This window comes from Bombyx mori, chromosome 1 (genome assembly GCF_030269925.1).
Source record: "Bombyx mori chromosome 1, ASM3026992v2".
Lineage (NCBI taxonomy): Eukaryota > Metazoa > Arthropoda > Insecta > Lepidoptera > Bombycidae > Bombyx > Bombyx mori.
Genome location: NC_085107.1, coordinates 15,251,174 through 15,275,891, shown reverse-complemented (window position 1 = coordinate 15,275,891; position 24,718 = coordinate 15,251,174). Strand labels below are relative to the sequence as shown.

General features: G+C 38.3%; 1 protein-coding gene across 2 annotated transcripts; it reads left to right on the top strand.

Moving 5' to 3' along the window:
- The first annotated feature begins 206 nt into the window (after nt 1-206).
- Or-9 (olfactory receptor 9) lies at nt 207-23,130 on the top strand. 2 transcript variants are annotated; one of them, XM_038015110.2, is made up of 9 exons: nt 14,374-14,461; nt 15,112-15,298; nt 16,000-16,243; nt 17,863-17,970; nt 19,001-19,452; nt 19,529-19,631; nt 20,036-20,131; nt 21,437-21,592; nt 22,767-23,130. In XM_038015110.2, the coding sequence occupies exons 1-9, from the start codon at nt 14,374-14,376 to the stop codon at nt 22,824-22,826; spliced, it is 1,494 nt and encodes a 497-aa protein (XP_037871038.1). In that variant the 3' UTR covers nt 22,827-23,130.
- The last annotated feature ends 1,588 nt before the right edge of the window (nt 23,131-24,718 follow it).

Sequence of the window (24,718 nt, the reverse complement as noted above, 5' to 3'; positions counted from 1 at the left end):
CAATGGCAATTAACAAAAATACATAGGCATAAAGAGAATGCATTAATAAATATGTCACTTTCAAAACCTAAATTAATAGGCAATAATCGCAACAGGCTTGTTATAACTATTCCTTATGTGATAAATGATTCCGATGACATGTAAATCGAGCAATGATTAATGGGTGCAATCGAAATAAATTATGTTATAAAATCACACCATCAACATTTCTGTAGAAGCAGTGACCAGCGGAGATTGATATGTAAAATGTTGGCTTTAGACGACCCTCTCCAGTAAGTTTTTTTTTTCATTATTTATGCATTCAGTAAAATAATTTCGTAAGAGATTATTATAATATTATTGGCAAGTTTGGTTAGGTTAATAAAAAATAAAAGACAAACCCGCATTATTAATATTATTAATAGTTTTTTATGTTCGATACCTAAAATATAAGCCCCCTGAAGCACCGAAGCCACCTGATTCAAACGTCGCGAGAAGGTAGGTATCAATTTTCCTAATGAAATACGTACAACATATTGTTTCATAAGTGATTTTTACGATAAAGGAGAGTTTTTTATTTATTTATTTTTTTATTTTAAATGATTGGACGAGCTCACAGCCCACCTGGTGTTAAGTTACTGGAACCCATAGACATCTACAATGTATATGCGCCACCCACCTTGTGATATATATAACACTGCACCATGCTGTGACCTGGTTGTCAACTACACTGCTTTTAGATATTATAATGCGAAACAGGAAAATGTACTCTTAATAAGTTATTGGATTTTTGCTTGGAATTTGTTTTATTTGGAATAAGCGTGCATAATTGACGGAGCAATAAGTAGAATTTTTTATTTTTATTTATATTTTATTTATTGCTTAGATGATTGGACGAGCTTACAGCCCACCTGGTGTTAAGTGGTTACTGGAGCCCATAGACATCTACAATGTAAATGCGCCACCCACCTTGAGATATAAGTTCTAAGGTCCCGGTATAGTTACAACGGCTGCCCCACCCTTCAAACCGAAACGCATTACTGCTTCACGGCAGAAATAGGCGGAGTGGTGGTACCTACCCGCGCGGACTCACAAGAGGTCCTACCACCAGTAAACCACCAGGCGAGTATAGTGGAATAAAAATCAAACCGCAAACATAGTAATATGCATGCTGATGATAAGTGCGCCTGCTAGTTTAGGTACTAACCTCATGCTTGTGCCACAAAGCCGTTATGCGTTTCGGATTGAAGGTGTGAAAGTCGTAATATTATACAAATTAGCCTTAAAACTGATATCTCAAGATAATTGGTTGTGTTCATATCGTATTTTCTATAAAATCACTAATCACTCAGCAGTACGCGGACCGATATGACCTTAAAATGTACTAGGTATTTCCATTTTAAAAAAAAACCTTTTTTTATTGTTTAGGTTGGGGGCCGAGCTCACGGCCCAACTGGTGTTAAGTGGTAACCGGAGCTCATAGACACCTACGACGTAAGTGCCGCCTCGAGACATAAGTTCTAAGTCTCAGTTTTAACAGTACAGCGGCAGCCCTACCCTTCAAACCAAAGCGCATTACTGCTTCACGGTAGAAATGGGCAGGATGGTGGTACCTTCCCATGCGGACTCAAGATGTCCTACCAACAATAAATTATTATTATTTAATTTTATTCAAAATAACTAGGTATAAGCGCTTTCCCGCGTGATATCATACATATTACCTATGTGATATCACGGGATGCATTTAACAGTTCTTATAAGGGCATTTTCGAAGTCTATACGAGGGCGGCACTAAAAATTTCGGGAATTAACGAAGTGACAACATTACTATTTAAAAATGTATTTATTGCTTTTCGAAGTATTCTCCGCGAAATTTGACACATTTTTCCATACGATGGAACCAATCATTGAAGCAACCATTCCATTCGGAAGTTGGTGTCTCCAAAATGGCCGTTTTGTAGGCGCCCACAGCTTCTTCAGGTGATGAAAATCTCTGTCCACGCAATTTATTCTTTATTTTAGGGAAAGTATAGAAATCATTAGGGCTTAGGTCGGGGCTGTACGGCGGATGGTCTAATAATTCTATGTTTTCTTGCTCTAAAAACTCTTTTGTTCTGTGCGCGGTGTGAGAACTCGCATTGTCGTGATGGAGGATGATGCGGCGGTTGCAGTTCTCTTTACAGAGTTCAGAAACGACCTGTGGCAAACAAATGCTAGCATACCATTCTGCATTAACCGTTCTTTGTCCCTCAAGAGGAATAGTCGTAACATGGCCGGTTTTGGAGACAAACGGGGCCACCATTTTTTTTGCAACACTCCGTGAACGAACAATTTTTGTTGGCTTTAACTCATTTTCGAACACCCAAACTCGTGACTGGTTTTTTGTTTCGGGTTCGTGCGCGTATATCCAGAATTCATCACCTGATACAACGTTGTATACAGCATTTGAGGATCCTGCGTGGAATCTTTCGAGAGTTCTGACGCACCAAGTCACGCGAGCCGCTTTTTGCTCTTCACAGAGCGAATGCGGTATCCATCGGGAAAACAACTTTTTTACACCTAATTGTTCATGCAAGATTATTTGTATTTGACTCATGCCAATGTCTAAAGTTGCCTGAATTTCGCGGTATGTCACATGTCGATCTTCCTCAATCAGCTTACGCACAGCATCAACGTTTTCTTGGGTGACTGCAGTTTTTGGACGACCTTGACGGGGATCATCACTGAGCTTGACACGTCCACGTTGAAACTCAGCAAACCAGCGATAAATTGTGGTTTTCGATGGGGCTTCATCACCAAATGCAGAAATCATCCGGTCAACACACTGTTTTTGTGTTAAACCACTTCGAAAGTCATAATAAATCATCGCTCTTGAATTTTCTCGAGTCAATTCCATTTTCTCAATGACTAAACAAGTTTGACAAAACCTCGTGAAAAGACCGAGAATCTTTTTTTAAATAAATAAATGGTATTCGATTTTTAAAACCAAGGAGTTTTCAATTAAAAAGATTTTAATATGACAGGAACAGTGGAAATATTCCATTCCCGATACTTTTAGTGCAGCCTAGTATAGGGGTCCTTGCTAATTTTTTTTTTAAGCCCTGTCACATCGCCTATAATAACTATTCACGAACTGATATGTGAACTCAAGGACTCAACCTAAGAGAAGTGCTTATATTGACCCTAGTAAGAGCAGTGCTTCGCTGAATCGATCGCCAGATCGGAATCGCGACCCACTGAGAAAAACCGGCAAGAAACTCAGTGGTCTGTATCTATGTGCTAGTTCACACGTCGAACTATTCATCGTAATCGATGAGTTCGATAAGGGTAGTGACCGGTACTTTAAGAGCCTAGAAGCACCTAGAGCAGACCCGGAGGATCCAACAAGACATATTTTGGACAGCGGCGGCTTTTCGTTGCTCCGTCATTTGGTCAGATATGTAATTAGCGACGGCCACGATACGAGAGTTGGTCGCGCCGCTTCATCAAAGTAGCGTTTTTACGTTTTTTTACTTACGTATTCGTTCTAGATTTAAGTCGTCCTGAAGACTAAAATTCCTCACATACCACGATGTTCCAACGGCTATTCTGCAGAAATAGGATTAGATGATTTGGTAGAGTTAATGTGTGGACGGATGGTGTGAGCGAACATTGTCATGACGGAACGTATGCAAGTTTTGTAGAAAACTATTTTTAGTTTCTTTTTTTAAATGTTTTTTATTGATTTTTGTTACGATGTTACGAAGGGACAATTCGCTTGCAAATCATGGAGTAGAGTCGACCGAGTAGGATGGTGGATACTTTCTTACTAGAGTAGTAGATAGCCGTATCATCGCATCGGCGAAGAGGGCTAACTGGATCACCGGTGACCGGAGTGTGTCGTTAATATATTAGCTAAAAAGTAGCCTTGCAGGACTCCGGCCGAGATTTGACACGGGAGAGAGCGAGTTCCTTCTCTCGATACCGAAACGAACAGTTCGACAAGAAGTCTTGTATAATGAGCACTAGACTGTCTTGCACTCCCAGTTTGTAGTTGGTAACTTAAACCGTTGTGTAAGAGTTCCGTTGTGTGCCAGACTTCGTCGAACGCCTTGGTGAAATCGAAGAAGAGAACTCCAGTAGAGAGAATCTAGGCGAGGCGGTGCACTGGTTGAACGCACAAGTGTTTGGCGCGGAAACCAGGCTATTCGTTTATGAAGATGCCTCTCGAGATCATAAAGTCCCAAAAGCGCTTACGTTCGTAGCGTTGTCGTTCGTACAGTTTGCCTATCGCTGGGAGGAGGCCAATCAGGCTGTAGCTTACAGGTTAGTTTTTGGGTTTTCCAGGTTGGTGTATACCGGTGACTTATTCTCATTATCATCATTCTTTCCTATTACCCTCTGCTGGGGTGTAGGGTTCGAATCAAATTTTTTCATTTACATCGGTCTTGGGCAGTGTTCTAGCTCCTCCCACGCCATGCCCAAGACCCCTAGCTCCTGCTCCACCGAGCGACGCCAAGTTGTTCTGGGGCGGCCTCTTTTCCTCTTGCCAGACACTTTCCAGGTCAGTGCTCTCTTTGATAGGTGGGTACTTATTGGTGGGTGGTGACTTATTCTGCACACACAAAATTCCAACACTGCGGGAAAGTAGTAGCTAGTCATAGCTGCATTTAAAATATAGGCCAACATGATTATCAGTTGGGCGGGCAAAGTTTTTAATGCGTTGTTCTGGATGCTGTCGAAGCCGGGGGCTTTCTGTGGTTATAGATTTTTGGTCGCCACGGCTTCAGTACTGGTGGTGCACTCCTTTTGCTGTGCATCAGACAGTAGCTCGACCTTTTCATCGTCATTGAAAGCCGGGGGTTGGCCTGTGAGTGGTATACGAAGCATAGTAGCAATAGTTTCCGATTGGAGACGCTAGGTGGTAGTACGCTTGTTAAAAGGGCGCGAATCCTTCTAAATAACTTTCCACCTTAGACTCCCCGTGCATCAGCCAGACCAATATATGGCGTTGTATGGGAGCCCGCGCACATAAGTAGCCCGAAACTCTTTGCTGCGGCAGCGAATACAACGCGCCTGTTGCACGGCAGCCAGAGCGAGTGTTGGCGAATGTATGTGGCTGCTGTCAGTACCCGCGCACTTGCTGTAGCTGCCAATGCATATTCGTTTTGCCAAATGTTAGGTATATGACACAGCACGCTTGTACAATATCTTGTATTTAAAAAAAACGGTTTAAAAAAAACCATGATTTATCGAATCTTTCTCTACTTACTTACAAAGTTTTTCAAGATTATTTGAAAGCTCTTTGGTTACTACTATACTTAAATAAGTTATATGTGATTCATCTTACAATTTAAATATCGGCTCAAGTTTTAGTAGTATGCTTAGATATTAGTGGCGTATTAGAATATAACTTTAAAACACTAGAAACGTTAAATCAATAGTAGATGACGGTATTCACTTCCTATATATATTGCATAAATAATAAAAATTAAATAAAAATCAACCGCAGCTAACGATAATGCGACGGTGGCTTTGAAGTATCGGAATAAATTCACACTACAGCTTCAGAACGAAACGAGAATCGAACTCAATAGCGAAATACATAGTGCAAAATATTTTCTACCTAAAGTGAATGTAATGAGTTATTTTGAAAGGCGATGCACGAACGCTCCGTGCTCGACCTCTCACTCCAATCACATGTTGTGATGACTTTATTTTTTATTGCACTTGTAGACAGACGGCCCATTTGATGGTGAGTAGTTACCGTCGCCCATGGACTTCAGTAATTCTAGGGGCAGAGGCAAGCCGCTGCCTACCGTTAAAAACTCTAAAAGCTATATAATCGTCTTAACACCCGATGGGCCGTGCACTCATTCACCCATTTATGCAGTGAAGAGTAGAAAAGGGACATCGTATTGACTATTAATTTGACCAGTTTTATATTTGGGGTAACAAAACATAAAATTTTATCTAGCGAATACCTACTTTACTGCAGAAAAAATCGAGAGAGGCATAGTACGTAAATGTTTGCAATCAAAATACATACAATGATAACGGATTCACTTTAACAATGCGTTAGTAACAAAATATAACTATCTTATTTTATTACAAGGACAGACTATTCTCGTTTGGAATGTATCAATTTAAATTTAATCAAATTATTTATGATACAATGACAATTTTTTGTATGTTACATAAGTATTATATAAAATATTGAAAATTTTATTCAAAGAACAATACGCAAGTTTTCGCATTATCTTTACTGCTTATACCGATTTATGCATATAGGTCGTGCTCTTTTATCAATTTATTATATCCAGTTGAAATTTTACATTTTAATAGGTCAATCACAAAATCGTCATATCTTAAAGAGAGAGAGAGAGAGAGAAAGAGAGAGAGAGAGAGAGAAAGAGAGAGAGAGAGAAAGAGAGAGAGAGAGAGAGAGAGAGAGAAAGAGAGAGAGAGAGAGAGAGAATACACTATATTGCATACCAAAACTCAATTTACATTCAAAAACAGTCAAAAAGCAAATAGATTTGTACAATAGGTGGTCTTATCGCTAAAAGCGATCTCTTCCAGACAACCGTTTAATTATATTCCCGTTAATACCGTTTAATAAAATTCTGGAAAATATAAAAATATAGTAGATAGGTATGTTGCGGTATACCATTGACAATACATTATTATAATATCTCGAGAACATGATTGGGAATCTTAGGAAAATTCTAGGGTATTTGTTGCGAAAACAGATGAACGAAGTCGCGGTCCTCTAGGTGTTTAGTTGTTACCGGAGCCCATAGACATCAAAACGTGAATGCCACCCTCATATGAGGTCTTAGTCACAATTGTGAAATTTATCGGCATTCCCACCCTATGAACCGGTTCACGTGATTGTTTCGCAGCAGAAATAAGCAGGATTGGGGTATCTACCCGTGCGGTCTCATAAGACTCTCGGTGATTACGAAAATTACAATTTATGTGGGTTTGGTTGTCGTTACTTCTCCATCGTGGAAGACCATCCTGAACACGTGTTGGGTGCGTACATTTTCAAACCTTAAATTTCCTTTTGTTTATTACTCCTCTAGACAGACAAGCGCACAGCCCACCCGATGGTTAATGATTTCATTTTTCAGTGATATATTCAGGATATTACTGACTGTATACTGCCCATTGTCTGAAAAATATATCTGTCTACTTCATATTACGATTTCGAATTTGTCTACCTATATGCTCTAATACTAACAGAATACCTATTGTATGGTATCAATTTCTTTCTAAGTCCCATGTCATATTTGACTCTGTCCGCTGGTCAAGTCCCCCAAAGTCACCACAACAATTGGTCCAGCGCTGTTCCAGTAGTCTCTCGCGGCGTCCAAATAGAAGGACAATGTGTCCATTCCATTCCATGCGCCATTCTATTGCGCGGTTGCTAATCAAGAACTCTATGTTCAACGTTCGCGTCTTACCCAACGTCACTTCATCTAAGCAGTTCTACCGCCAGTATCACTTCCCTTCGCACACCTAGGAATTTTCTCATTTCTGCATATTTCCATCACGCATACACCTAACCGTGTCAGTCACCAAAACATTGTTCCCAAGAACGTGTTAAGGATTATATCTTGAACGTGCTAATTTTGCATAGAAACAATTCAAGGGAATATAAATAAACGCATATTAAATGGTCGGGGTTCTTAGAATATAAACAATTACAAATGAAACGTAACTTGAAACGATGTGTTTCAATTTCGCATGCGCTGCTCGACGTTACCGTGCGAATTTATTTCAATAATTTATGTAATTTTCCACTAACGAAACAAAGTTGCAGAGTGCTAGTACTCTGATGAAGTAAAAAAAAACAAGACATTCGTTACGTTACGACAAGCAGTTATTATTGTCGATTGTACCCCATTACTAAAACTGTTTTTTTGTCGTCACGTTAAATTATCTGGTCATGGGCGCTCTACTGGTTGAAGGTGTCCAGCGGATATTACATGGCTTTACTTTTCTGACGGCCAACAGTAGAATTTTATGCTGTTTTCGGTCAATCTTGACACCCAATTTGGCGAATGATGCATCTTCGGCACAGCGACACCCGGTCACTGTCCTCGCCGAACCCGTCGCTTGCGACGAAGGGCTCGGCGTATAAATTAACCCATAGATACATCCAACCACTGAGTTTCTCGCCGGATCTTCTCAGTGGGTCGCGTTTCCGATCCAATGGTAGATTCTGCCAAGCACTGCCCTTGCTAGGGCCAATGTTAGCAGCACCTCCGGTTTGAGCCCCGAGAGCTCACCTACAACCTAGGGTAACGCTGATATGGCCTCTCAAGGCTATCAGTATAGGTAGGAGAAAATAAAAACGGCGACAGGGGTGCTCGGCGCAACGGTGCGGTGTATCGCCCGTATGCATCGTTGAAGTAGCTACGCCATTTCAAATGACCATAAGCTCGCATAACTTTTCGGAGGTCGAGGATCGGATTCGTAATTTTTCACTTAGTCTCCGATATTTAATCTGTACGTTTTAAATGCGTCACACTAGACCGAGTACTGGATTTTAGCGTAATTTATCGTAAATTGTTAGTAAAATCACAAATTGATAAGATTATAATTAAAAAAAATTTAACTGCTGAAGATGAACAATAGATTTCACAGTTTACGTTTTTGTCTACACTGAAGTTAAATGATTACTATAGCCTACACACACTGCACAGCGGATGCAATCGCTTATCTCTTGATACACAAGGTCTCAAGATGCATACAACGCTTAACAAAACGTTTTATTTTTGTTTCTCCCAGACACATTCAATGGCGCTCTATTCAGTTCATTGGTGCAAGTTACTCAAAGTACTGATGAATAGATTATGGAGCTCTAGATTCCGATAAAACTGACTCATGAATGAGGCACTACTATAAAAGTCTACTGTGAACCCACACTTTTTGTATATATATCTGAATACGTATTTACGATAAAGGACTTATTCAAAATTATTTTGTCACTAATCAATTTAGAGTAGACCAACTATTCAGTCGAAAGAATATTTCTAGGAAGCTTTCACGAAAGAGTTCTTTCAAAATAGGGCAAAAACGACTGCAATGACCAGATATTTCAATGAATGTATTTTTATGATTCTAGCAAGTAAATGTGCCGGTCGAAATATATTAGCAACGCCATGTTTGTTGCTAAGAGGTTGGCGACTCACATTATATCGCATTTGAACCTGCTTGGAATTGAACTCCAAGCAGGAGAGTTGTTGTTGGAACAACACGTAAATGGCAATACGTAATTTTTTTAATTTTTCGATAAAAAAAATTATTACTTAGAGGGGTGGATGAGCTTATGGCCCATCTGGTATTAAGTAGTTACCAGAGCCCATAGACATCTACAACGTAAATGCCGCCACCTACTATGAGATATCGGTTCTAAGGTCTCAGTTTTTACAGTACAACCAGGGCCCCACCCTTCAAACTGAAACGCATTACTGCTTCACGGCAGAAATATGCAGGGTTGTGGCAGAAATATGCACCTACCCGTGCGGACTCACAAGACGTCCTGGCACCATTGGAAAGTATGTCTTTCTTGTTTCCAATTATATAAGTCAGAAAGTTAGAGAGTCGGTTGCATGAGGCGTTTAGAGAACTCAGTAATGGGAGTCGCTCTGCCTACCTATAAACTATGAGAATTTAAAAGAGCGAAAGAGAGTCATCCGATATACCATAATATGAATAAATTAACGCTAAGAATTGTAGTCTTCCTCGTTTTCGAATATACGTTTTCGGATTAAACGCATCGACAGAACTTTTAAATCTTAAAGTTGTCAGCCTTTTGCAAGTCTTTTAATTATTACGTGTCACGTAACAAAGATAATATGTGTGTATTGGATCAAGACAGCTAATGAAGCAATTCTTGACGAGATTGCAAAAATCAAAGATCATATTTTTCATTACTATCGCGCATTTATACCTAGTATAACATGAAACTATAAGTAACTAGCTGTACCCGTCCGCTATGATGGGCATTTAAAATTAATATTATTATTTCTCATCCCCACAAAGATTGTCATGACTAACGCCCCTGCAACTGGTGTAGGGAGTCCAACACTCATATAAATATTAGCCTATCCATTAAGTACATATATTTTCTACATGGATACCAAGTTTCAAGTCAATCGGATGTATGGTTCGGTAGTTATAACGGAACATCCGTAAAAACCACTGTAGATTTGTATATTAGTACTAGCGACTCGCCCTCGGTTCGCTTCGGAAACATTAAATTTTATTATTGATAGCTGAGTCCCGCTATTTAACGGTGACGGTGAAAAGTTAGCTAAGCCTAAGTTACTCTATTAGTGAAAATCCCGTCGAAATCGGTCCAGCCGTTCCAGAGATTAGCCGGAACAAACAAACAGACAGACAGACAGACAGACAAAAATTGTAAAAAATGTTATTTTGGTGTATGTACCGTATATAGTATATTCATATGCATGTAGTAAAAAGCGGTTATTTCAATATTAAAAGCAGACACCAATTTTAATTATATGTATAGATAAATGTAAATTCGGGTTTTCGTATTTTCAATAGATGTTTTTTGAAATATTAATTCGTTCTGCAAGCTAGTCGTTAATATCTCGAGAAGTCACCTTGATGCATCGGGACGCATCGATCGCGGGAGATGCGCACTGAGCCCCGGGCAGCCTCCCTCACCACCGCCTTGCCCGCCTGCGTTATTGACTGCGACCTGTACTTGCATACAATCTATGCACACTACCTATAACCACGGCTCTAAGGACTTTAATAAATGAAGCGCATCCACGTACCTATACTGATACCTTAGAATAATAATAATAACTAGTGGTCCAGCAGTAGTAATTATAGTCGAAATTCGACTGTAATTAATTGAAATTATAAGTTTGAGCATTATTATGATTCTATTGTCAAATTATATAATCACAGATTTCGCCAGGACTACACTTTAGGCAAATATTAATAAAGACAAACAATATTTAATCTATTCTCAATTTGACCATAGACTATAAGCAATAAGAAAAGTTTGACAATAAACAAATAGTATGCATGCGTGGGTGTGTGTGTGTGTGCGTGAGTCTGTGTGTCAAATACACGGTAGTGTGTGTAATGTTTTTTTATTGATTTATTGTATTTTTTATGCATAATATTTAAAAAATATGGGCACTCTGCACTTCTCTCTATATTCTCTATAAGTGTGGGAAATTCCGTCCGCGCAATTTTCGTAAAAAGGGGTACAAAGTTTTTGCTTCACGTATTAATATATAGATAACTCTTTATTTAACACCACATATACAGAGTAAGCATATAAATCAAATAATAGACGGTGACATAAATTGGCGGCCTTATCGCTGAAAGCGATCTCTTCCAGGCAACCTTGCAGGGAGAGGAATAAGAAAACTAGCATGGACGGTGCTATATCTTAATAAACTTACGTAATATATACTTATACACATGCGAAAAATAAATACAATATAAGATAGACTTACTTAGAACTTATATCTCAAGGTGGACGGCGCATTGACATTGTAGATGTCTATGGGCTCCAGTAACCAATTAATACCAGGTGGGCTGTGAGCTCGCCCACACATTGAAGCAATAAAAAAAGCTAATGAATCAATAATGCAAACTCGCTTACGTACAACTTCTCGTTTTAAGCATTTCAATATTCAGCTTTCAGCATTCAATATTTTTACAGCCGATGTTTTTAATAAAACTTTAAAACCAATTTAAAACCATGCCATTGACTTTTGTGAACAGCAGACAACATCCATTTTTAAATTATAATATCAGAAAGCCACAGAAAGCCACAGGCGTAGTGTTGTTGAACACTGTTTTATTTTGACTGTACGTGGCGTCTCATGTTTTAATATTCAGATCTCAGGATCCAAAAGGGGGACCTTAGTTTTATTTGAAAACGACCTGCGAACCTCAACATAATACGCCCAATTGAGGAAGTATCTATTTGATTCATCATCACAATAGATGCGTGTCAGGGATTTATCCATTACTACTGCACTTTAACTATTATTAGTTAACATAAGCCTTAACCAACAACATATATTCTCCTAATCGCCTATCACGGTATAATTATTCTTGCAGACCAATTTACCCAACACTAAGTAAATGCTCAAATACACACTCAATATGATAAAGAGAACAATAGCTAACCACTATAATCTATGTTTTTTTTTTCTAGGATTCACTGCAAATTTCTTGCCGTTCAATAATATCAATAAGATTTTAAGATTGCCAATATTACTGAATTTATGTCTAGATTGCATTACGAAGGCAAATACAAAAAGATCCAACGACCACTGTATGAAAATAAAAAACGGTGGTTTAATGCTGGTAAAAAATATGATGGTTATTTTTTAACAGAAGTAACAAATATTAAGAATACGTTCATTTATGTTTTGAATTTAATCTAGAATAATGTTTTAATAGGCATGTTAAAATATTAAATAGCAAAATAGCAAAAGTAACTTTGAAACAACCTTGCGATAAATACGATAATATGACCTCATTAAATATAAATCATTCTTGTTACGAGTTCAATAGATAATTTTACTGTCATATCACAGGCTAATGTGTTTCCAAGGTGCATATATTCGAAAAAATAAAAACATATTACTACTATGTAGTTATCAGTTGCTACGTATTGCATATTCTATTAAAAACCATAAATATCTACAAGCATATATATACTAGACTATGCCCTCGAAACGGGAGAAAATCCATAAATAATTTTCTACCTACTCGAATTGTAACTCCGTGGAATGAGTTCCTGAAGACAGTTATTATGGCGCCCAAGTCCTTTTAGAATAAATATGACTAACACGAAATCACCAAGCTTTGATACACACACCAGCAAAAGCTACAATAAACATTATAAAATAAGTATAACATTTGTTGGTAACTTATTGTAACTATTTTTATATTCTAACTATGTAACACATAATAAAACATTCATTTAACGTATATTCATAAGAATAGGAAATTTGCGAAAATTGTCAATTGCTTAATTGCGTAATTAACGAAGTTCGCGTTTTACTGGTGGTAGGACCTCGTGTGAGTCCGCACGGGTAGGTACCACCACCCCGCGTATTTTTGCCGTGAAGCAGTAATGCGTTTCGGTTTGAAGGGTGGGGCAGCCGTTGTAACTATATCTCAACATGGGTGGCGCATTTACGTTGTAGATGTCTATGGGCTCCAGTAACCACTTAAGAACCAGGTGGGCTGTGAGCTCGACCACCCATGTAAGCGATAAAAAAAATCCTATGCTTGTTTGTATGGTTGCAGTCATGCCTTCTAGTCTATAGGGTAGGCAAGCGTATCCGATGCAATAGATATTTCTACCTCATGTTTCGAGGTGGGTTGATGTCTATTGGCTGCAGTAAACACATAACAACGAGTGGGCCATGAGTTTGGACTTAATACCCACATAAAACACACTACCTTAAACAATAAACATATTACATATTAGCTGTCCCGGCAGACTTCATAGTGCCTCAATCGATAAATAAAAGACCTAAACTTATGTATAAAATAAACTTAACAAACAAAAGGAATCTGTCCAACGGGGTACACATCAAAGGAAAAACCTTTTAAACATTTTCTAGACTTCCACAAATAATTCAAGACCAAAATTAGTCAAATCGGTGCAGCCGTTCTCGAGTTATAACGATATATATACATACATATTACTGAAGTTGGGAACACTTATAACGATTATCGGCTAACCATTCGACTATGAGCTTGGATTAAAATTCAAAAACATTTATTTCAATTTAAATACCATTGATCATTTTTGCTGAAAATCAAATAAACTCTACCGTTGGTTCCAAGAAGAGCCTGGCATAAACTGGCGAAATAAACTCAAAAAACATGTCTTTTTTATTTTTTATTTCCAACATAAACACAAAAATGAATACTAAACAAAATGATAATATACAAGCAACAATAAAAACCAGAAGCAAGCATCTCATTTCTATATGCATGATTTTAACTAATTCATTATAATTAATATTATAATATTCATTCCTTTGCTTCATCAATCATAATAATTTTTATTCAAATGAGCTAAATTTATCATTCATTGATACACTGTATTTTAAATGAGTGGGGGGTTATTTTCCAGGGCGTTGGTCGTACCGCGCATCTAGCTTTCCTACTGCGCAGCGGGGGTTGAATATTGATTGGATCAAACAGGGTTGACCATACTATATTGATTTATGGCGTTTATATAAAAATATTAACTCACGTGTTTTGACGCGTGCGTACTAGGGCTTTGTACTGGCCAGCTTTTTTTTGTAGATGGGAAGACGCAACACACAACACTCACACCCGATTTAGTGTTAAGCATTCAATGAAGCCCATAGACATTACAACATGGGAACGTTTACATCGAAGATGAAGTTTCAATTGCATTTAAATAACTATCCTGAAAAATGGAATGAATTGTTCGCAGCAGAACTAGGTAAGGTTAATTCGAGCAATTAGGAAAGAACACCGGAATCGAATGATTTCGTTGACATGAATAAACCACCGAAACTTCTATTTCAAAGGTGTTCACAGATATCCTAGAAATTAAAAAAAAAGGTGTTAATATCTGCCTATTTTTTGTTTGTTTTATTGCTGCCCCAATTATTTTCGGGTAATATCAACTGACATTCTAGAAGTATTTTAGTGTTACGTGTGTATTCCTTTTAAGTTCAAATAAAAACTCGCTAAAAACAGTTCTAGCTCTTGTCTTTCGGGCTAGAAAAGAAAAATCTGAATAAAAATAAATAGATAATTTTGATAAAAAAGATATCGAGTATATTTACAAAAAAGTGTTGTACTTTTTATAAAAGTTTTTATTTATTTTTAAGTTTGAGGTATTAATGGTGGCCCGGAGGCCTCTCCAGTTTCACCAGGGCAGGTGGGCGAGCAAAGGCTCAGCCTGGATGGGTGGAATTTGCTAACAGCTGCCCGAAAGCCTCCAAAGGAGACCTAACAACTCAAGGGCAGCTGCTTGGCAAGTGAATCTACTACCGGATCGGAATCGCGACCCGCTGAGACGTACCGGCGAGAAACTCAGAGGGCTGATGTTTAGGTTAGCTGATCTGATCCAGCGCGGTATCTCAGGACACAAGTGGCCTTGGCTCCTGGACTGTTACGGCCGACGTTCCAAGGCATTCGTCTCGCCTCGAAGGCTCCGTCAGCCAAGCGGTCTTGGGGTGAACCGCGCGTCTGGTTGCAGTGTTGATCACAGTAGCCAGCCCCCTTACACCACCCAGGTTCTTACCTTGGAGGATCGTATGCCTGAGCGAGAGTGCAGAAGAGTTGTTTAGTAGGTAGGATCCTAAATTCTATCCCTAGGGTCCGCAGTCCAACAACTAGGGACCGTCCAGTCCCACATACTACGCAAGCGTACTTGGCGCCGGGATCACGTGTCCAGGTTTGGCCCTCGGCCTAAAAAAAGACATTTTGATGGCGACCTCATAGACCACCAACCGAGGAGGGTATTCGCCGATGCCTCAAGGAGCCATTGGCTTAGTCCGCGCGTCTGTTCGCAGTATTCACATTGACCACGTCTTCCTTCCTACGTATCCCGGTTTCCGTCTCGGGTGGGACTGCAAGTTAGGGCAAGAGTACAACGGAATTGGTTAGATGGTAGCTAAGACAGTCTCACAAAATCTTACCTTGATACAAGCCAGTAGATGATTCATTAAAGACTAATGAGTAACAAAACACAGAAAGTACAATAATAATTATTATTACTGCATTGATCTCAAAAGTCGATCGTGCTGAATCACTAAGTGCCACGGGGATAAGCTTAAGATTATTACCACCCAGAAGTGAACTATAAAATTAATTTTTATCAAGCTTTAATATTTGACTTAAAAATATATAAAATATAAGATGAATTTTAATAGTCAATTCGGTTTGCTATTTAATCGTGTCTTTTTAGTTTTGAAATAGTGTTTTTTTTTCCGTTTTCTTTTTAATTAGGTATTGTATTTGTGTTTTCAGAAATGTCGACAATGTCGAAGACTTCAAATACGTAAAGTGGCTACGGAACCATCTCAAAACCGTGGATGCTTGGCCTGTTCACAGTAAATCTAAAAGAAAGATACAGAAACGTTACGTTTTGCCAATATTCTCTGCTGCTTGCTTTATATCTCAAACAGTTTATCTTAAAAACGGCATTGGGACGCTGAGTTTTGTCGTACTTGTCCATTCGTACATATGTTTCTTAATAAACGGTTCTTGTTTAGTAAGTATTTTTAATGTTTATTTGCATATAGCACCGGTGAACGAACTCACGGCCCGTTTAGCCGGAGTCCATAGACAAAATAAAGTGAATACCACCACGCACCTACCTTGAGACTTGAAGACTGTCTTTGCAGGCTTCATTTACATTACACGATGCTATTCTTTCATTTTGGAAGTTATTCGAGAATATCTAGGGACTGCTGATGAATAGCCTTTGCAGCAGGCACATGGAAGGAGAAAAAAAATATATATGTAATGATATAAAATGTATATAATGATAGTTATGTGTTAGATTTTTTTTAAGTTACTAACATAGATTATAAGTAATTCTTACTAACAAAAGTTACGGTTTTAAAAAAAGAAAACTGAAATAAAGTATTAATAATAATTAAGGCCACAAACGACACCTTATTTTAGTATTACTACAGAAAGGATAATTAATACAATCAGACTTTTTAGAAAAATACCAATATACGAAACGTTTTGATAAGATAACACGCTAAAAAGAAACAATCGGAACATACAAAAACTTTTCATGCAAACTTTCGATGGGAACAATTTTTTTTTTGTTGTGGGAAAACATCTGAATATTTCAATTTACTGGCAACATTCTGTAGAGGCCGTAGTTCGGATCATATATGCTATGCTCACATAGTAGCCGGTTACATTAAATGATTGTAATATAAATAAATAGATGCGTTTAAACGAATACGTTCTTGACGCATATTCACTAATGACTTCTATAATCCAAAATTGGCATAAATTGTAAATTGAGTAATAACCTACCTGTGAGTCAACACGAGTAGGTACCACCACCGTGTCCATTTCAGCAACAGTCATGAGTTCCGGTTTGAGGGGTGGTGGTGGCCATTATAATGTATAGTTGAGACTTAGGCCTCATATATATAGGTAGGTGGCACGATGCACGTTTCCGGAATCCTGATCACGCAGGAGCCAGTTACCGTCGACGCTCTAGACACGTCCTTACGAATCCATCAGATCCATCAGAGCCTTCAGCTCTCATACTAGGGGCAGGCTTAGGGACCTCGGTAACCGTATTCGTCGAACGCGACAAAGAGGTCGACGTGCAACCTAACCCATGCATCAGCCCGCTGAGTTTCTCGCCGGATTTTCTCAGCGAGTCGCGATTCCGATCCGGTAGTAGATTCATTCGCGAAGCAGTTGCTCTTGAGTTGTTAGGTCTCCTTCGGAGGCGCTTGGGCAGCTGTTAGCAAATCCCACCCCTCCTGGCTGAGCCTTTGCTCGCCCACCTGTCCTGGTGAAACTAGAAAGGTCTCCGGGACATCAGTAATCGTTCAATCTTAAAAAAAAAAAACGATGCACGTTGCCACGTCTATAGATTAGACGCAACTAAAGTTTGTGTGGTACCTACACTATCTCGTTCAGCTGGCTATGCAATAAAATAATAATAATAATGGAATACTGAGGATACATATTGTATGAAATATATTTCACATTCTGTAACTTATCCGATTAAAATATTGTAACAATGCATTTAAAAGTCTTTTTGCACTAGAATTGTTGCCATAAATCTTATTAAATAATAAGAACAACTAACTTCTTGAACGCAAACGTAATAAGAATGTGATTCGTTTTCAGTGCAGGGGGATTCTAATAGCAACGGAAAGATATAAAAGACTAGCAACATGCTACCTTAAGACAGTCCATCTTTTTCATCATAAAAACAGATCGGAGCATGCTATGAAGGTATTTTTAATGAAGTTCTACAATTCTATCATACGCGGACAAGTAAAAGGGCGATAAGGGCTCAGACAGTAACCGGAGCTCATAGATATCGTAATGTGAAGATCACCTACCTTAAGAATTTCTACGATCAATCGAATAAGGGCTGACGTACACTTCAAACGACTACTTCGAGTCATGAAGAGACGGAACCGCGTCATCAAAACGTGGTCGTGTATCACTGATGGTAGGGCATATTACGGGCCTGTACTGGTAGCTCATACCAATCTTCTTATTCCAAAGCAGTAACACGTATCAAGACCTCATATCTCAAGCTACGTGGCATTCACGTAGCGATGTGTATGAGTTTCAACCATTTGATCCCAAGTTGACCGTGAGAACGTCTATTTGTCTAATCAATTTTTTTTTTGTTGCTTAGTTGGACGGACGAGCTCACAGCCCACCTGGTGTTAAGTGGTTACTGGAGCCCATAGACATCTACAACGTAAATGCGCCACCCACCTTGAGATATAAGTTCTAAGGTCTCAAGTGTAGTTACAACGGCTGCCCCACCCTTCAAACCGAAACGCATTACTGCTTCACGGCAGAAATAGGCAGGGTGGTGGTACCTAACCGCGCGGACTCACAAGAGTCCTACCACCAATAAAAAGTGTAGCAAAACAGTTGGACAACAGTATTAGTGTGGTAGTGTAAATTGTGGAGAATCGGTTACTGGTTTTAGTTGTTCGAAACGACTGGCGTCTCATGCATGTATTTCTCTAAAGAATACCTCTATTGGACGGTTACAAACAAAACCAATTGCTTTAAACCATCTCTAAATATAGTTCGGTTTGAAACGACCTATACGAACTCCACAGTCATATAGGGGACGAGCGCCGAAGAACCCTCAAAGACACAATTAAAACCAATGATTTTTATACAAAAGTATTTTATTCATAAAAGATCTTACTTCTTACTTTTGTCCAATGTACTTTTATATTCTTGTTTGCGTTTGCTCGTTACTAAAAGGTTTAAATTACGAATCGCATTACAGATCCACGTCATAGTACACAGACTATCTCATTACTACACGATTTACTTGATATCACTCGTTTTTGTCGGAATGGTATTATTCAACTTCATGCCGATTTACAACAACATAAATTCCGGAGCGTTCAAGAGTCCTCGTCCTGAGAACGTGACATTTCAGCACGCAATGTACCTTGCCCTACCGTTCGATTACACCACTAACATCAAGGGTTACTTCGTTGTGTTTATACTCAATTGGTATATTTCGCTGGTAACGACCTCACATTTCTGTACATTCGATTTGTTCATTTCCCTAATGATAATACACCTGTGGGGACATATCAAAATATTGATGTGCAGCTTGGAGGATATCGAGGGATTCGTACCGGGGAGTAGCTTCAAATTCACGATAGAGCAAAATCGAAAAATATATTTAATCTTACAAGAATGTATTCGACACCATCAATTCACGATTGAGTAAGTGAATGAACAGAAACTGTTCGTTTTTATTTCAAACTGATACAGTTCATAAAGTGATTTATTAATATTTCAGCTTCACGAACGAGATGTCCAGCACTTTTGGTCTCGTCATTCTTTTTTATTACTTTTTTTATCAAGTCAGTGGATGCCTATTGTTGCTTGCATGCTCACAAATGGTATGGATTTTGTTTATTTATACAGTACTCTGATTCGAACTCCTTGCTGTGTAAGTTAAATGTGGGTTCCTTGGCTTCCTGTTAGATACAGCACATTAGCCACGCAGTCCATTTTCTAAAGTACGACTGCCTATTGGCGTCTTATCAGGCTGTAGATATAAGTACCCTTATATCTTGTCGTCGCAGTCGCAGAAATCTTAATATTTTTTGTATCTTCATACATATCCGTAGTGCCTAAATACTAAAATGGAAAGAGAGAGAAAGAGAAACAGAGATGAAATGGTGAAATAGAGTTTATGATGCAGGATATTCAAACTTTCTAGTTCTAATGTTAAGTCAATTTCTTTAATATATTCAAATACTCTTACAAATACAAATAATCTTCGTTTCTTGAATGATTACAGGATATAGAATCACTGTCTCGTTTCGGACCTATGACATTTATATTGTTCCAACAGCTGATTCAACTTTCCATTGTCTTTGAACTAATAAGTTCCTTGGTAAGTAAGCTGTAATTTTAGCATAACTATTGACAGTGTAAAAAAAATCGAACTAATCATTTTATAACTTAATTCACTCAACGATGAATGCCCATAAGTCAAGAAATTTGCTCTATACCAAGAATGAACACAACGCGGCCGCCAAGCATTTCTAAAATTGAATTTATTTTAATCGACTTTCTCGTTTCTGTTCGGTCCTCTGTTCTTTTCTTGTTTGTTTTTATCTTGCAATAAAATTAGGTTTTTCTATCGCTTAGATGGGTGGACGAGCTCACTCACAGCCCACCTGGTGTTAAGTGGTTATTGGAGCCCATAGACATCTACAACATGTGCCACCCACCTTGAAATATAAGGTCTAAGGCCTCAAGTATAGTTACAGCGGCTGCCCCACTCTTCAAATCGAAACGCATAGAAATAGGCAGGGTGGTGGTACCTACCCGCGCGGACTCACAAGAGGTCCTACCATCAGTAATTACGCAAATTATAATTTTGCGGGTTTGATTTTTATTACACGATGTTATTCTTTCACCGTGGAAGTCAATCGTGAATATTTGTTGAGTACGTATTTCATTAGAAAAATTGGTACCCGCCGGAGATTCGACCACCGGTGCATCGCTCAACATGAAAGCACCGGACGTCTTATCCTTTAGGCCACGACGATTTATTTATGAAATCGTTTAGTTTATGAAATCTTTACTTTTTTTAGTTTTATATTTTTTTATTCTAATATTTATTATAAATAAAGTTTCGTAAATTATTAATAAGAGTTAATATATCTGCGGCCCGCCAATAAAAAAATAATGAGTTTTTGATATACCATAATTATGTAGTCGTATATTTAGATTTTGTAGAAACGTAACAAGATGGAAAGAAATAGTGAACCAAAATTATTATTTCAATTTATTCAAAATATTCTTAATGACGTGTGACCTAAGCTAAGCGGGCAAGCGTGATGCGTTTTGCAAACTAGTTTTGTACCTTGGTTTCTCTCGTTGCATAAAATTACAAGCAATAAATACATTAATAAATTACAAAAACTGTTAAATTACAATTAAAATACCTGTGTCAGGAAACCGTAATCCTTTATTCCACACGTTGCGAATTTGATTTTTTTGTTTCTGTCTTTATCGATCCGGCTCAGGCTACAGGTTTGGTCTGGTCGAACAAAAAAATGGAATAAAAAAACAAATCTAATTAAATTAAGAGTTTTAAATACAATGATTCAATAACAGCCTCTAGTCCAGTCATTAAATATTTCTAATAATACCGCAGATATTTGTATTTTGGAATTTTGATTGTTATCAGAGTGAGAACCTACCGAACGCTGTATACAACGTGCCATGGGAATTTATGGATAAAAACAACAGGAAGATGATACAGGTGCTATTGCTTCAGTCACAAAAACTTATCCAATTTAAAGCCACAAGCATGATGAACGTTGGAGTACAAGCAATGGCGACGGTAGGCTTCTAATAGTTTTTGATTTGACCTTGATCCGATCAGTTCGAAGTTAAACAGGATCAAACGCTAGGCCCGTTGAACATTTTCTGAAAATTTCATCGAAATAGATCTATCGATTTTCAAATATTTAGGTAGATTGTGTAGATGCGAACGAGCTAATCTGTCGGTTACAGAATGCCCATGGGTAGGCCTAATAATATGAATGCCACCAACTTGAGACATGAGGTCAAAGTCTCAATTGAAGAAAAACTACAAGAAACACAAAGAGAAATAGTAAAACAAAGAACTGAAAGAAAGGGCTGCGTCGGGAGAACTAATAACGATGATCGTACATACCCGTGTGTGCTTATACTACAATTGTTTAGGTTTTTTTTATTACACGATATTGTTATTATTTCTGTATCGCCAAAGTAGTTCTTGAATATGAGCTAATTGTAATTTCTTTGTAAATGTATTTTCTAAATGTATTTTCTTTGATAAATCCTGCTTGCTGGATTTGAACATTTGGTATAGTCGCATCGCTCGATATGAGCAGTCCTGGACATAATCGGTCGCCTTTGGGAGCTCTCAATATATTTATTTCGTAGACCTACAGCGAACTAGTACCATCATTTAGTTCGTTAGTTTTTTTTTCAATAGGTCTAATAAAAACAATAAATGTACCTTTATGACTATTGTGAATTTTGTTTTTTTTTTTAAGTATTACAACACAAATTTACCTTTCTGTTTACGGTACATAAAATTACTTACAGCAATTTTAGGAAATAATCTGTTTTTAGAATATAATTTATAGTAAAATAACTGTATGTTCCAAACAACAACAGTAACAACTGAATTAGCTGTTATTGTTAATAACCAGTCAATAAAGAGTTTGCCTTTTTATTTATGGCACGAAAAAAAAAATGATGTTTGAAAAAATAAATTCTTCATAAAATATAATTTATATTCAACCACGTAGCGCCAGTCTATAATAGAGCCGATACCAGCAAAATAAATACATAAGGGTTTGAGAGCGAGTTTGTGCGGGAACTAGTTCACATAGTTCACAAAAAGAACGCTCTTCCCACCTAGATTATTCGCCAAAGACAAGATAATATGAGTACACCAGACGTCTTATCCGTTAGGACACGAGGACTTCAAACAGTTATATTATACAAAATATTTATTTTTTCAGATATTGAAGACGTCCGTTTCTTACTTTATTATGTTGAGAACTATGTATCAAGAGCACTAATTGTAATACATAACGATATAATGTTGTAATTTTGTGCGCACTACATAGTCAATTTTTACTTAGCAAATTGTCTATAACCGACGCCATCGAAGGAATTAAAAAGGTTATAAAATGCTCATAAACTATTTGCGCAAAGCTAAGTCGATTCGTTGTTTCACTGTTGCAAAAAATTACACAAACACCCTTCCGCATCTTAATGTTGTTATAAATGCATATCAAACTGTAATATATATTAATAAATACACTGTGTACAAATTACATTTTAAAATATGAACACGAAAATAAATTAAGATTCGAAGTTGAAGTGATGTTTTATTCTCTTATTGTTTATGAAAGAAAAAAACGCCTGAAGTCAGCGTCGGAGCGGTACTTCGATAAAGCCATGCGTCATGATAATCGCCTCATCGTTGACTCCGCGGACTACTCCCGCCTCCAGCTCACGCAGGAGTCAGTCACCGTCGACATCCTCGACACGTTCTTGTGGATCCTTCCGATCCTCCTCCTCCCTGAGCCGCATTCCCCGTGTCTGAGGATAGTGACCATCTCCTCCCATTATCCTTCTCTAGATTTTGTTTCGCAATCTACCTCTGTTCTCGGCGGTGTGTATGGCATCGTAGACTGTGGTATCCAGGGTGGTGCGGATTTGGTCGAACCAGCGCATTGGATTGCGGCCACGAGATCTTTTGCTCGCAATCTTGCCAGTTACTATAAATTTATCAAGATTGTCACCGCTCTTTCTGGCAATGTGGTCGAAGAACTCAAATATCCTCTTAAGGCGGATGATAGAGAGCTTAGATAGATAGATCCACTAATACTATTATTAGAGACATTCAGCTCTAGCACTAGGAGCAGGCTCAGGAAGCTTGGAAACCGGACTCGTCGAACTCGGCGAAGAATTCTACGTGCAACCTAACTCATACATCGGCCCGCTGAGTTTCTCGCCGGATCTTCTCAGCGGGTTGCGATTCCGATCCGGTAGTAAATTCATTCGCGAAGCAGCTGCCCTTGAGCGGTTAGGTCTCTTTCGGAGGCGCTCGGGCAACTGTTAGTAAATCCCACCCCTCCTGGCTGAGCCTCTGCTCGCCCACCTGTCCTGTAATAATAATGAATGAAAATAGAAAGCCTCCGGGTCACCAGTAATCGTTCATTTCTATAAAAAAAATGTTTCTCTCATTATCTATATACATACTTTACCATTCCGAGAGCAGATCATTTATGAAATATGAGAACATTATTTACCTACCACTTTCTGACGTAATGAAAATCATGAGGGACAGTACCAAAAAAATTTGGTGAGCAAGTATTATAATTTCCAATAACTTATAATTTCCAACTACACGTCTTGTAAAGATCCAAAAAAATTCGAGCAGTTCTGGCACTTGCGTTATCACGGAGCAACAACTGTGAAGATCAATCCACTATAATATTTAGTCGAAGTTTTTTATCTGAAAGCTAAACCGCCATTATTTGAGGATTATCACAATAGAGAAATACTGCTAGCGAATAACGCGATTAAGCTACTAAACAGTAAGATGAGCTTCGTTTTAGAGTAAACTTCGTTTTTGAAATCGTCTTGGCCTAAAGGATAAGTCGTCCGATGCATTCGTATCGAGCAATGCACTGGTGTTCAAATCCCGCAGGCGGGTACCAACTTTTCTAATGAAATACCTACGTACTTAACAAATGTTCACGATTGACTTCCACGGTGAAGGAATAACATCGTGTATAAAAATCAAACACGCAAAAATATAAATTGCGTAATTATACTGGCGTTGGGGCAGCCGTTGTAACTATACTGAGACCTTAGAACTCATATCTCAAGGTGGGTGGCGGCATTTACGTTGTAGATGTCAATGGGGTCTAACACCAGACGGGCTGGCCCATCCATATAT